Source organism: Pyrus communis, chromosome 2, assembly GCF_041283825.1.
Source record: "Pyrus communis isolate YQ-2024b chromosome 2, ASM4128382v1, whole genome shotgun sequence".
Lineage (NCBI taxonomy): Eukaryota > Viridiplantae > Streptophyta > Magnoliopsida > Rosales > Rosaceae > Pyrus > Pyrus communis.
The window spans coordinates 22,757,831-22,772,147 of NC_142566.1; the positions used below are offsets into that span (position 1 = coordinate 22,757,831).

At 38.0% G+C, this 14,317-nt stretch overlaps 3 protein-coding genes across 3 annotated transcripts; all 3 read right to left on the reverse strand.

Moving 5' to 3' along the window:
- Positions 1 to 120: 120 nt before the first annotated feature.
- Positions 121 to 1,825, reverse strand: LOC137747122 (phosphoserine aminotransferase 1, chloroplastic). The gene has a single exon (XM_068487136.2). It carries the CDS (start codon positions 1,618 to 1,620, stop codon positions 328 to 330), a length of 1,293 nt encoding a protein of 430 aa, XP_068343237.2. The 5' UTR covers positions 1,621 to 1,825; the 3' UTR covers positions 121 to 327.
- A 630-nt stretch (positions 1,826 to 2,455) lies between these two features.
- LOC137748514 (G2/mitotic-specific cyclin-2) lies at positions 2,456 to 5,982 on the reverse strand. Its single transcript, XM_068488674.2, has 11 exons — positions 5,574 to 5,982; positions 5,319 to 5,454; positions 5,156 to 5,212; positions 4,958 to 5,000; positions 4,675 to 4,866; positions 4,456 to 4,581; positions 3,834 to 3,923; positions 3,475 to 3,696; positions 3,257 to 3,355; positions 2,993 to 3,171; positions 2,456 to 2,891 (listed from the first exon to the last, which is right to left on the reverse strand). Exons 1-11 carry the CDS (start codon positions 5,626 to 5,628, stop codon positions 2,744 to 2,746), a joined length of 1,347 nt encoding a protein of 448 aa, XP_068344775.2. The 5' UTR covers positions 5,629 to 5,982; the 3' UTR covers positions 2,456 to 2,743.
- A 1,965-nt stretch (positions 5,983 to 7,947) lies between these two features.
- LOC137748229 (uncharacterized) lies at positions 7,948 to 13,104 on the reverse strand. Its single transcript, XM_068488344.2, has 15 exons — positions 12,857 to 13,104; positions 12,696 to 12,777; positions 12,465 to 12,575; positions 12,180 to 12,277; positions 11,991 to 12,074; positions 11,688 to 11,833; positions 11,488 to 11,560; positions 11,313 to 11,358; positions 11,095 to 11,204; positions 10,865 to 10,972; positions 10,673 to 10,735; positions 10,063 to 10,124; positions 9,491 to 9,803; positions 8,261 to 9,074; positions 7,948 to 8,171 (listed from the first exon to the last, which is right to left on the reverse strand). Exons 1-14 carry the CDS (start codon positions 12,926 to 12,928, stop codon positions 8,292 to 8,294), a joined length of 2,151 nt encoding a protein of 716 aa, XP_068344445.2. The 5' UTR covers positions 12,929 to 13,104; the 3' UTR covers positions 7,948 to 8,171; positions 8,261 to 8,291.
- Between the last annotated feature and the right edge of the window lie 1,213 nt (positions 13,105 to 14,317).

A 14,317-nucleotide genomic window follows, 5' to 3' on the forward strand; every position in this document is an offset into this window, starting at 1 on the left:
TGGACTGACGAAATGAGTTAATAGAGACTGTCGAATTCAGTTTGAGTGGTCCGAGTTGCCTAGTTCTTAATATTAGATTAATTTAAAGCACCGCTCGAAAAGTAAAAACAATTGACAAACTTTACTCACTGAAGAATTGTATTATTCATTACTCTCAGCTTATGACAACAAAAATTAAACATGAGAAATTGGTCTAAATCCCTAAAACTTGTAGCACATTGACTTGGTCCCAGACGACAATAATTTCATAAACATCAGACAACAAACACTTGGGAAAAACAAAAACAAATCTAGTAGAAATTAATGTTTCAAAACAAAATCGATGTTTTAAGCATGCTTTGCCTGGAACTCCTTCATGAAAGCAACCAACTTCTCCACCCCAGCCAATGGCATTGCATTGTAAATCGAAGCTCTCATCCCTCCCACCGACCTATGCCCTTTCAGCTGCACCATCTTCTCCTTCGCCGCCTCCTTCACAAACTCCGCCTCCAACTCCGCCTTCTCCAGCGTAAAAGGCACGTTCATCAGCGACCTCACCGACTTCTCCACCGGGCACCGGTAAAACCCCTTGCTCTCATCGATGGCATTGTACAGAATGTCGGCCTTCCTCTTGTTCTTCTTCTCAATCTCCACCAACCCGCCCTGCTCCAGCAAATCCTCGAACACCAATCCGCACATGTAAATGCCGTAGCACGGCGGCGTGTTGTACAACGACTTGTTCTCGTCGTGAATCTTGTAGTCCAGCATCACCGGCGTCACCGGCTGAGCATTTCCGATCAGATCCTTCCTGATGATCGCAATGGTGACCCCAGATGGACCCACATTCTTCTGCGCCCCAGCGTAGATAATCCCGAATTTGGAAACATCCACCGGCTTGGAGCAGAAATTGGAGGACATGTCGGCGATCAAAAGGCCATTTTTCGGATTCGGGTACGTTTTGAACTCGACGCCGTGGATTGTTTCGTTGGCGCATATATGCAAATACTTGGCGTTCTCGCTCTGCTCCAATTCCTCAAAAGCTGGAATCTTTGTGTACTTTTCGGATTTCCCAGACCAGATCACTTTCGGCTTCGAATACTTCTGCGCCTCCTTGAACGCCTTGTCGCCCCACGACCCGGTTACCAAGTAATCGACTTCGTCGTCGGGTTTGCAGAGGTTGAGAGGGATGGCGGCGAACTGGGTAGTGGCGCCGCCTTGGAGGAAGAGGACGGAGTATTCGTCCGGGATGTTGAGGAGCGTCCGGAGGTCAGACTCGGCCTTCTGGATTATGGAGAGGAACTCTTTGCCTCGGTGGCTCATTTCCATGACGCTCATCCCAGATCCGCGCCAGATGTAGAGCTCCGATTGAGCCTTGCGGAGAACGTGTTCGGGGAGAATGGCGGGTCCGGCGGCGAAGTTGAAGACCCGATCTTGGGATTCGGACAGGCCCGGCGAGCGATCTTGGATGTGGGTGGTGGTGGCTGCGCATTTGACGGATATGGGTTTGGCGGGGTTTAGGGGGGTGGTGGTGGTGAGGCGGGTGGAGGTCATGGGGATGGTGGCGAAGGTCGTTTTGGAGTTTCTGAGGAAATTGGTGTTTGGGTGGAGGAGGAGCGAGTGAGGTGTGGTTGCCATTGCCATGGTGTCGGTGTTACTGCTTCAGACCAAGCTAGAGAGACAGGGGGTGGTGGTGGCAAAGATCTTAACCTTGCTGGGGGTATTTATACAGGGCTTCGTTCTAGGTCCTTTCAAATTTAACAATACGTTGTGCCGTTGGTCTTTTTTACTAATGTCGTGGGTTTGTTTTTTCGTTAAATTTAAGAGTACATTAGAAAATTTATCCCACCTTATTAATGCCTTCGTTTGTTAGTTGTTCACCGATAATTCAATCTCTTACCAATTAAATGGAACAAATAGACGGAAGTAGTGAAAATGATCAATAGTACAAGTTTTTAAATTAAAAGACGGAAGAAATTAATACGAGAGTTAAGGGATTAAAGTAAAATAAAAGTAAGCATTTATATAATTTAACTATTAGGGGAAGTCTGTAAAATTGAATATTCGAAACAGAGAAGCGATACTGCCAAATCATTGTGGTTGGTGAAGGAGAAACAAAATTGTGGTTGGTGAAGAAAATGTTGGAAAACTTGGAATGAGCAGAATCACGTCGTTTAAGTGAAGCGACGTGGTACTCAAATTCTGAATAGTATAAGTTGGGGCGGCTCATAGGTCAAGGTAGGTTAGTGCGTCATGTAGAAATGTTTGGATATTTTAACCCTTTACAAGGACAAATTGGTATTTTGATATTATATAAAAACGGAAATGCAACTACTAACTAGCAGTCCAAAATAGTTATTATACATTTTTACAGACACGAAGGTCATAATGATTTTCAAAAGCGGCAGTAACTGCTCTCTATATTATGTCATCAACAACTATCGAAAAAAGTTCAAACATAAACTATGAGCAACAACAATTGAGAAAATGGAATCCATTTGTGTCATCAATTTATTTGAAGTTCAAGGTAAAAATTTGAAATGAAAAATGGAGCATGTTCAATTAGAACACACTAATCTGCTTTCTCAAGCAAACAACTTGAGGCTGCTGCAAATCCTAGAAATCTAGGGTAACCCAACTTTCCTAGGTGTGCAACCACAGTTGCTGAATTATTAAGTGCATTAATCTTCTTCTTCTTCCCAAATTACCCAATTAAACCCCAATTAACAAAGTCATCATATGTAATGTTTGTTAGTATATGGGCCTGCTATAGTTGTTGATTCTGCACCAGACACTTTGCTGGTTCTGAATTTGCAATGTAGCCAAACTTGGATGTACAGTACTTCCTGTGCACCCCTGTCAGCCTCCCCGTTGACGCCTTCTGGTGGAATCCCACCATCAAACTTGAGCATTCTCTGTTACCATCAAATTAGTGAGTTGTTAGTAAATTCTTCGACTAATTAAGATTTAGTTATTGTTTTATAGATGGGAGAAACTAATAAGTAAAAGTACTCACAAGAGCTGTTCTTCCGAGTAGTTTGTGTGCCACTCGCAGGTGCTGCTCCATTGCTTGAACCCGAGAAGAGTGCATTGAGCAGTGTAGACTGCAGCAGCAGCTAACAAAGATGGTGGAAACTTCAGCATTTGGTACTCCACGAGAGAGAGCTCGATTAAGAAGAACGATAGGAGTTCGATCTGTTTTGCGGACATTAAAGAAAAAGGAATCAGAATCTCGTTGGTGTGAGAAAAATGTTTTGATCTTCAATGAATCACTACTGACCTTCTTGTCGGATTGAGCAGCCTTGAGGAATCTATTCATGAAAACATACGGCGTTGGAACTGACATGTTAAACTGCAATGTGTTGAGCATCATGTTCTCCTGCAGCAGAAAGGGAAGGACAATTAGAACTACTACAACTTCAACAAGTAACTTTATTTCCAAAGTGTGCAAAACAGTTAAGCATAATCGCCCTCGCCCGAGAAAGAACAATGAATTACCATTTCCAGGACATCATTCCTTGTGTAAGCTTTATCCGATATAAGAATCAAATCCCCGACGATAGGAACAGAAACTTCCTCATATTTGCATGCTAAAAGCATGGCAACCAGACCAACCAACTGAAGTTTCTTTCTTACAACCGTATGCTGGGATAAAAATCTGTCTATAAGGTTCACAGTAAGAAACAATGTCTCCTTCAGTAGCTCAAACTTGTCGTGCACCTGTTGATTCGGATAAACAGATTAGTCATTTGTAATTCGTAAAAGAGGTTGATTGAAACAAACTGCACTGATGATTAATCGAGAGAAACCATTTGCCATTTTCGGAAAATTGATCGATTTATGAAAGAAGAGTATACCTCAATAAGCCAGTCAATTAGTATAGCCCTCATCTTCTCATTGATGTCACATTGTTGCTCCAAATAGTTAGGTGGGACACAGCTGAAACCCTGCAAATATGAATGTTGGTTAAGTTAGTCACACTTTGGTTGAAATGGATGTTTTCCCACTTTTGTTTTTCGTCGAAAAAGGAAAACTTCATTAATGGTTTTTGCTAAATGGGAAGCAAATCAAATTCCTCTGTGACAAAAATGTACAAACATTTTACAGAAAATGTTTAGATGTCGATTAAAATGCAAATGCCAGACAATTTGTAAGACGAAAATTTAAGACCTGACATAAATGCTTTCCATTTGCAGATATTGGTGTTCTGTAATGGCCATGGAAAGAGATCCCCAACAGATTTACTTGTCATTCGAGAATTGAGATATGCGACTCTTAAATGTGACAGGTAATTTACTAAATCAGTACAGGCACGTAGCAAGTTCTTCGCAGCACGCAAAGAACTTCTTCAGCGCGCTTTCGCGCGAATCAATCAGGTCATATATCTCAAGACATTTGAAGAATTTCATATCTATGATCATTTGACAATGAATTTGCTATATCTAATTGTTCAGTAATAAAACAGTGAGCAATTTTCACCTCCATTCTCCTATAGTAAGCATAGAGATCCTCTACATAGTCTACAACTGCAAGCGGATTCTTCAAATCGCCACCGTCAATATCCACAAGAGGCTCTTCCACAATGTCCTCCATTTCAACCTCTTTCTAAAAGATCAAATTTTTATGTGAAATCAGAAAATTGGGTTTTTCCAACAAAACACAATCCAAAAACTCGACATGTTTTTCAGAAAGATATACCGTATCATTTGCTTCTTCCGGCGTTGATTCTTCTTGCTCTAAGAACATGGGCTCTGCGTCCTCCGTCATTGCTTCTGCTTGGCCTTCAGGGGACTTGAATTCATCGTCTACGAATATACTAATGCAATCTCCAAAACCTGCTGAGTTGGTGGTTTCATCTGCTTTGTTTGGCACCTTGGGGATCTTGACTTCCTGATGATATCCATCACACCAACCCCATCAATCAAATAAGGAAAAACAGATAAGAAAAATTAAAAATCAATCTGGATGCGGATAGCGGTACCTCGAAACAAGATGGCTGAGTGCTAATTTGTGCAGCAAATTTCCTGTAAAAAGCGCAAATCAACATCAAATTTTGGTTAAATACGTATTAAAAATTTGACTTTCACGTTGGTTTAAGATCTAAAGATCAAAATTTTGAATTTCATACCCAACAATTGAAATAAAAAATGAAAAAACAGTAGAAGGGTAAAATTCAAACCTGGTGATTGGTCTGTGCGCTGGATCTGCCTGCTTCTTCTCATAAACTTCATGTTTTCTGAGAATAACCAAAAAAAAAAAAACTAAATAAATAAATAAAATTCAAGAAACCATGCCCGTGAAAGATGAAAAATTCGAAGGGCGAAAAAGTGTTTGAAAATTACTGTGTAAAGGGTCTCTTGTTAACAACACAAGGGTATGCTGGAGCTCCTAACAAGCTTTGATTAATGACTCCTAAAGCCCTCCTGGTCTGCCTAATCTGCCGCTGTCCAAGCTTGCCGGTACCCACCTCTAGTCCTCCTACATTTCGTTCGAAAAGCAAAAAGAGTCGGAATCTTTTGAAATTTTCATCATCAAAATCTCAAAATCCAGATGCCCAGAATTTAAAAAATCAACCCCATTGCAGTGACTTCATTCACCTTGCATATTTGTGGGTCTGATCAGATTAGAACGGTTCTCATCAGAAATAACCATTTTAAGCTTATGATTTCCTGAAGGAACAACCAAAATCAATCAATCCAAATCACACCCAAGTGAGCAAAGAGGCTAAGAATTCTCAGTCACCCTAAATTTCTTCTCCCCAAGAGAGCATCTAGAGAGAGAGAGACAGAGAGAGAGAGAGAGAGGGAGAGGGAGAGGGACTGAAATCTCTGTAAAATACAGTGAGTAGTAGTAGAAATAAAGACAGAGCTGAGCTACATAATAAAGTGACAAATCAGTGGGTATTTGTCCCCTGAGAGAGAGAGAGAGAGAGAGAGAGAGAGAGAGGACCCCAAAAATTACCCTTCTGCTTTTTTCAAATACAACGGCTAGTGAAAAGTGACCGTTAGATCATGCGGATTCAGATGACTTTCTATGTAATACCCCTCTGTCCTAACAACGGTCACCTTCGCATGTGGTGTTGGCCTGTGGGATTTCAAATTAATCAAATTCTTTTCACTTTTTTTTTTAATCAATTATCCAATGATTGGGGGTTGGACTAAAAATCCTATGCGCTCCTGCCCACCGGATCCTTCTTTTTTTTTTTGGGTACTATTAAATCAAATTAGGATAATGGTTACCTAATTCGATTGGTTATATTTAGAATTAGAAGATTAATAAATTTTGGATATTTTAGCATCTAATCAAATTTATGTGTGGCTTCTTATTTGTTGGGTGGACCAAATATTTTATTGTTTAAATTATAATTTTGTATTTATTTCCAAATTACAATATTTAACGTTGCTTAAATGTCTACTGGGCGAAAGTTTCTAATTTACGATGCTAAGTAGCTAATGTTGAGTTTCTTTTATTAAAAGGTTCTCAATGTACTCTCGTGGAAAAACGGGGGAGAGTGAGAAGAATCGTGGGAAGGTTTGTAGGAGCATGAATAACTCGTGAGACTGCGGGAATTGCTTATAAAAGCATTAACGGTAATTTTTGCTAGATTAATTTGGAAAATTAACATTATAACGATTTGGCAAACAAAATTACATTTAAGGAAGTTTGAACAAATAACTGACATAATTGTTGACACACGAGATCATTGCAAAAATTAACATTATAATGATTTGGCAGACTATTGTAGCTGAGATGAAACCTAACTGTATTAAAGAGTGTGTCAGCAATGACGTTAGTTTTATGTGTCTTGCTCAAATGAATGAATGAATGAACTATAAGAAATTATGATGTGAACATTTTGGTGGCACATTAAATACTTTCCATTAATATAAAATCCAAGACAAAATAGAGGAAATAGGTAACAAGATAACATAATAGCGAAAGCGTTAAAACAAATATTAACCAAACAATTAATCGTGAAACAAGAGTGAGAGCGTACTGGTTTTTTTTATTATTCCATGTGGCCCCGTATGTACCAGTGGGCCTACATGCGCAGTAACATAAATTTTGCCAAATTTGAACAGTAGAAATGGAATATTGTCTTTTTTATTTGTGCAATTAAGTTCAAAATTTTCTTCGTTTACAAGTGATAGATTTTAGTTTGAATTTGGTAAATGATGAACTAGATTCCAATTTATTCTGTTAAACCTTAATGTAAACATGTCGTCGTATAAAAACAAATTCATGTAATTTAAATTAGTTTAGTATAGATTTTGTAAATAAAAAAGAATTAATTTGAGGAGCACAACGTGAAGTAGTTCAATCACTGCGAAGTAGACGTAGCAAATAGGTCATGTTTGTTGTGTTCGTGTTGTTCCCGTGTCAAACTTGTTATCGTAATGGATCATGTCATGTCAAACCTGTTATAATGACAAGTTTTAAACTTCAAACCCTAAGTTGAACTGTTAAATTAACGGATTATCCAATCCAATCCGTTATACCTGTTAAGGACAATATATTACTTTAATACATAATCAAATAAATAAAACTTCATACTAAATTATTAAACATTAACAGCACGTAAACTTGAATCAACTTGTGATTTAACGAGTACTTAATGGGTTGAACCGATAAAACACCCGGCCTCTTAATTCCGATCCAAAACTTATTTTTTCTATGTCTACTACAAAATAACTACACAAGTCAGAATCCAAAGTTGAACATTTATTTCGATACCTCAAATGTTACTCAATTTGCTAACAGGAGATCCAGCCATTTGAAGTTATACTTCAAAAGCAAATTGAGTTTTACACACCACCTCCTGCAAACACATTTTTTTTGGTCGATTGATCCTCCTTTGATTCATGCAATCGAACTAAAATTAAACAGGGCTGTGTAGAAAAAATATTGGCGATACCTAAAGCTTTCCAACGTTGTTAATGGTCACCCATACGCATCCAAAAGACGATCCTCGAACCTCGAACGAATCATTAAATAAATACAAATTTTGTAGCACAAACTATTTCACACTGCTCCTTAACCAACATGATTTCGTAATGCCTAAGGCTAACCAAAATTGTTAAAACCGATAAATGAAAGGGAAATGAGGAGGGGGAAGCAAAATGTTACAATGTGCAAAACCTGGGCGTATATCTGAGGACTTTTCCTCCAGCTCCTAGGACTTTTTATGGATACACCTGCAATGCAGAAAGAAAAGGAAGAATTATTCATGAAAACTGTGAGTGAGAGAGAGGGAGGGAGGGAGGGGAAGGCACAATAAACATACATGTCATTTTTGTTAGTTTACGACAATAGTTTCACTTGAAGAGACTAGATAGTCGACGGAGACTGGATATTGGCTTTTCTCCTACTTGTTTGCGTTTCTGAATCTCCTCAACACCCCTGCTGAAAATACAAGAGAGGGGAGGTGGACTGCCTCTCTCCTCGTCTGTTTCTTGTCTAAGGTCCGTAATCTTCTCACAGATCACTTTCCGTTTTACAGGATACCCTCTCTGCTCTAACATATTTTCCAGCTTAATAGTCTCCTCCTGACTTGAATTACACTTCTTAGTATTCTTCTTCTCCTTTGTCTGGAACTTATCATTCTCAGAAAGCTCTTGCTTTTTCTCAGTCACCTCTTCTGGTAACTGATGTTTTTTCTTCTCTAACATATTTCCCAGAACTGAAATCAACTCCTTCTGTGGTGATTGAGTTGTTTCAACAACCTCTTGATTATCGGTAGCAATATCTGGATCAAAAACTACTTTCACCCTATGTTTCTTGGACAACTCTTGTTTTATTTCAGGGGCATCAATTGCACGTTTTCTACCCTTAGTGAAATTTTTGTCAATGATATCCTGCTGCAGGTGGTAGTTGTCCTCCTTCCCCTGAACGGCTTCCTTCGCTCTCAAAATCCCACTGTCCATGGTTTCTAGAATAACTTTTCCTAAAACAAACCTAATCTCGCGCATGTGACCTTTCCCAAGTGAGTAGTAATCAATCTCAAAATTCTTCCTTCCTTGATTGTAATATTCGATGTCATTGGTCAGGACTTCAACAATTGCGGCAACATGTTTAGCCATATTCTTGGGTAAAAATGCCTGAACGAATCACATTTGTTTTAAACGAATTAGGCACATGTGAAACAATATATAAGTACTCCAACCAAAGAACAACTTTATACAAGCACAAAAACAAATATTTTAAAATTAACTGCTAAATGGGATTTGACAGTAACAGCACATAGTAGGCATGATATGGTAAAACTGTCAAATGTAACACTTAGTCTATAATCCAAGGATTTGTGACATACTCCTGTGATACAAAATCAAGGCACGATATGGTAAAACAATAAAAGGGAACAAAAATTCATATAAAAATTGTGCAATGCGGTTGAATATAAATACCAAATTCCATAACAGCGTTTACTTATGGGATGAGAAAAATGCAGATAAGTGATATGAGAGACACATCAAATTCCAGCTCAGGAATTGAATATCAAATTAGACGTACTTACCAACTCAGAGAATGGCAAAACAAGATATCTGGACATTGATTCATCAGGATCTTTTGTTGCAGTTAAAGCGGCAATATGATCTAGCATAAAAGAAGCTAACTTGGAAACTTGTTTTGCAAGTTGTTCCTCTGATTTAAATCCACATGAGCCTGAGATCTCAGGTACATAGTTAACTATCGATGCAGCATTGTCTCTGGAAAATTTTACCCCTTCTTCCCATTCTTCATGATACAGAACAGAAGCAAAAGTCAATACTACAAGAGCATCTTGTGGGTTATTGACTAGTGCCAGGTGAAATGCCAACAGTCCGACCCTGTAGTAAAGACAATTAATCAGCAGTGACATCTGCATTACATATAGAAAGCTGAAACCCAACTATTTATAAAAGACTGAATTCCCAATGTGACTAGACATAAGGCACGGGGCACAGCTAGCATAGGCTAATTGTCATATAAACTGGTTAAAAAAATTTAAACTAGTGCTCAGAACCAAGTTTATAAAAATAAATAAAATGAAATGCCATGATGTGTTGGATATTATAATCTAACAGAAACAATAAACATTTATCTCACCATAAAGAGCAGTGACCAGGCCTATCACAGCTAACCACTTTATCCATATTCGAGAATAGTTTCTGTTGAAAAAGAAAGAAAAATCAAAATCTAACTAAATTGCTGCGTTGGGCATAAATTAACTTGGCTCCACATCAAATGAAAAAGAGTCGAAGACTAGATACCTACATTTTGAGTAATACAAAAACAAATACCAAAAGCAGACACAAAACTGTTGTGGAAGAAAAATTAGAAAACTCTCAATAGCTCTTGTTCCATAAATTCTAATTGAGAGACGTGACAAAAGTTCTAACATTATTAACAGTTTAACATATTAAAAAATAATTTTTTGATTTTTGATTTGAGAAAAGAAAATTGAGACCCTTCTAGATCATAATATTGAAGAATCCAACTTAGAAGTATCTCTGTAAATGATTCCTCTTCGAGCTCTTGCAAAGATACTGAATCAAACCACACTTGATTTGGGATGCAAAAAGATCCTTCTGTAGTTTTCAATGCATTGCTTTATATAAATCCTTTTTTTTCTTGCACAATCTCTCCAGGATTACGGATTTAAGAAATCTCTTTCGGTTAAATATTAAAATTGAAGAAACTTTTTGTAGTGTTTTACCATCAACATTGAGGAACTCTGAGCGCCTTTCAAGTTTTCACTCTGTTGGTCAAAGTATGCGGCCTGCAATGGTATCAGTTTGTGTCAGATATACACCTAATGACTATGGATTTATTTGTAATGAAAAAATTATTTGTAATATATTTTTCATTACAATAAAGGATTATTTTATAATATGAAACGAGCACGTACATGAAAGGGAAACAGAATTCTGATCAGATCAAATCTCCACAGCAAACATAGTGACGCCTCAGCAGCTCCATAAGAAAGCATATAGTCCATCTCCATCATTTTTCTGAACTGAATGGACAAAGAATGTCAGTTTGAACAAGTGGTATCGGACATTATCCCTCCCAAAGACAATTGGAAAATAACCGAGCCAGCATGCAATCTTATGCAAATAAAGTTCTTTCAGAAGGTACCTTACTCAAACTCAAAATGGATGAAGAAAGCTTATGCATTGCAGTTTCAGTTTCTTTTGAAATTGACAAGCTCAGACGAGCAGCAATTCTTAAACCCCTCAAGATTCTTGCTGTATCAGAGAGTTTGAATATTAACAAGTAATGTTAATCTGATACACTCACTTAGCTGTTGCATTCAAATGGTATCAAAAGTTTGCATAAAAGATGGGAACACCTACCACAATCCTCTTCAAATGACAACTTAGCAGGGGCTAGTGTCCGTAGCTAAGTCCATGCCACCCAAAAAATAATTCATCTTAATAAACTTCAGATGACATGTTGAGAAAAAAAAAAAAAAAAACTATTTTATAGGAAGGTGAAGATTTCCATAAACAAAGGGAAATTGGGAGTTACCTTTAAGTGCCTCAAGTCCGCCATTCCATTGGCATAATCATAGATCTTATTCATAAAAGGATCAAAGAATAAACTGCTCGCACAATTTCACAAATTGTGTTGTTAAATGAAATTGAATTTACACAGGTCAAATGAATAGAGAGAGTATTTATAATGCTAGCATAGCACATGGTATAGTGAAAAATGGTAGATAAGGGTACCTGTTAATAGTGAAGTCCCGATGCATGCTGTTTTTCCAACGGATGAAATCTTTCTTATCACAGCCAGGCGGCCTAAAAGATAAATTATCTCTCTCTTTCTCTTTCTTTTTACCTGCATCTCTTGCCACTGTTTCAAAACTCGATACCTGTTACAGGAGTCAAAGGAAGAACAAAAGAACATCAAGATAGGATACTAAGGGCAAGTTGAAACAGCTGCATACTATTTGCACAAGAAAATGATATCTCAAACAATAAAAATAGTCACGCAAGAAGATACTATAATTAAAAGGTTCACCAACCAACCTCAATGACAGTGCCTTTAACATGCACCCTGCATATAGGAAACCGTTGCCCAACAACATCTGCATGATGAAATTTCTTCTTGATCTGTAATAGTGTTAAACAACCAAAGAAGTCTGAATTTCCCCGCCTAGCAATTTATCACAATCTACAGGAGTTGAGAAGAAAACTTTAAAACAAAGCGTTACGAACCTCTTTAAGATTAGCTGTAGTGATCACATCGAAGTCTTTAGGTATCCTTTTGAGGATTAAGTCTCTAACACATCCACCCACTAAGTAGGCCTCAAACCCTGCATACATTAAAAGATAAGCAAACCATCCAATTCAGCCAGTCAAAATAACCCCCTTAACTGAATAATTCCTATGGTTACTGGACTTCGGTGAGGCATATAAATGCTTAGCTCTACACAATCACAACAACAACAACAACAACATACGTACATCAACAATGAGAGAGAAAATGGAACAAGATGTTACCTTCAGCCTGAAGAAGTTTCAACACAATCCAAGAGGGATGCGAAATCATGGAGGGCTTTATCCCGAGGGCCCTCGCGTCGATCTTTTTCCACTTATACATATCAATGAAACCTACCCAATTCATAAATCAACAAAAGTGCATATTACACACAACGCCAATGGCTAATAGCTATAACAAAAATCAACCTTTCCTTTCAAATTACACAAATGTACAGACTTTAATGCACATACCTTGGTCCGGTACCGAGTCCGGGACGGTTTTAGGGTGAACTTGAGCTTGCAATCCTCCCTCAGACAATGCGTGGACGAGTCTCTGCGCATTGAGGAAACCCCAGTCACCAAATGTTCGACGAAATGCCTCAAAGAAAGTAAAAGGTTAGAGAGAGAGGGACCTGTTGCGTGATTAGGACTCCGAGGCGAGATAGCAAGAACTTGTTGGAGCCTCGCGGAGATATCATCGCCATGGAAGATGAATATCATGGCGCGCTTTCTGGCACCTTTTTTTGTGCGTTGCAGCAGCAGCAGCAGCAGCAATTTTTTCGGGCAATTTTCTTTGGCTTCTCTTATAACCCCTAGTGATAAGACCGCCTAGCTGTGAGCGTGTGCAGTCACCGCCCCATCTTCTACTGTTGTTTTGAGCGGGTCCCACTTTGAGTTTTATAGATATAAAAATGCTTACTTGGCTCTGTTTTGTTTTTTTTTTTCCCCTTAAAGCCTACATGTCACATTAAAAGGTCGCACACGTAGAATTTTTTTTAGTTGTACCAGAACACGGTTTGGTATACAAGGTTCATAATATAAGTGATTGAATTTTTTATTAATAAATATTTAACTATTTGTATTATGACAATTTTTGTTAAAAAATAAAATCAAAACATTAGATATGTCATGGTCGTTCATTTTGCCACGGTCATTAATTTGGTTTTTGTTGGCTCCATCTAACCGAGAGATGGACTTGGTGCGTCTATGATTCTTGTGTAGGTTTTAGTAAATCGAATTCGAGATTCAATTTTTACATACAACGACGATGATAATTTATGTTTATAAACAATTGAGAATAAGATATTCAGCTTTGTATTCACTCAAATAAAAATTGGGATGACATTTAGAGCTTCATCTTCTTGGGATAGCCTAGAGAAATCAAAAGTAGAACTAAAATTACAATATCGAAATCCACGAGTTGATGTTGCAATCGTTTGCTATCATAGGAAATAATTTATTTTTATATGTAATTTATTTTATATTTATTTATTGGGTTATTTTATACACACCTCACAATTTTATGAAAACACTCCCACATCAAAAAACTTTATCGAAAATTCCAACTTTGTCCCTCATTCTTCTTAAGCTACCCCACATCCCCACTCCAAAAAACAAAAAGCACACTCGGCAGTCCCAATTTGACAACCAAGTATATCTGATTGCCTCCATAAACATCAGCCGGAAACTCCCATTTCTTTGGTTACAATCCAACACTTCGACTCACCAACCTGGATACTCCTTTACCTTTATCACCTTCATCGTCGAAGTCGTCGTCACGCACAGGCCACCTCGTCGTGGCTCCTCTTTGTCTCTCACTCTCAAAAGAACATACAAAAAAAAAAAAAAAAAAAAAAGCAAGACATTTCTTCTAGAGTATCAGATGCAAATGCAATAGAGAGAGAGAGAGAGAGAGAGAGAGAGAGAGAGAGAGTTGTGCTATCGTGATGAGAAATTACGACTGGTTGGGCTTTTTTGCCTCTATTTGCATGAGGTGTTGATGCCGACAAGGAGTAGTTAGGTGGCTGGGGTTTTCTCTTTGTCTACTAACTTAAATTAAATAGGGGTAAAGGAGGAAATTTAAGTGAAAAAAT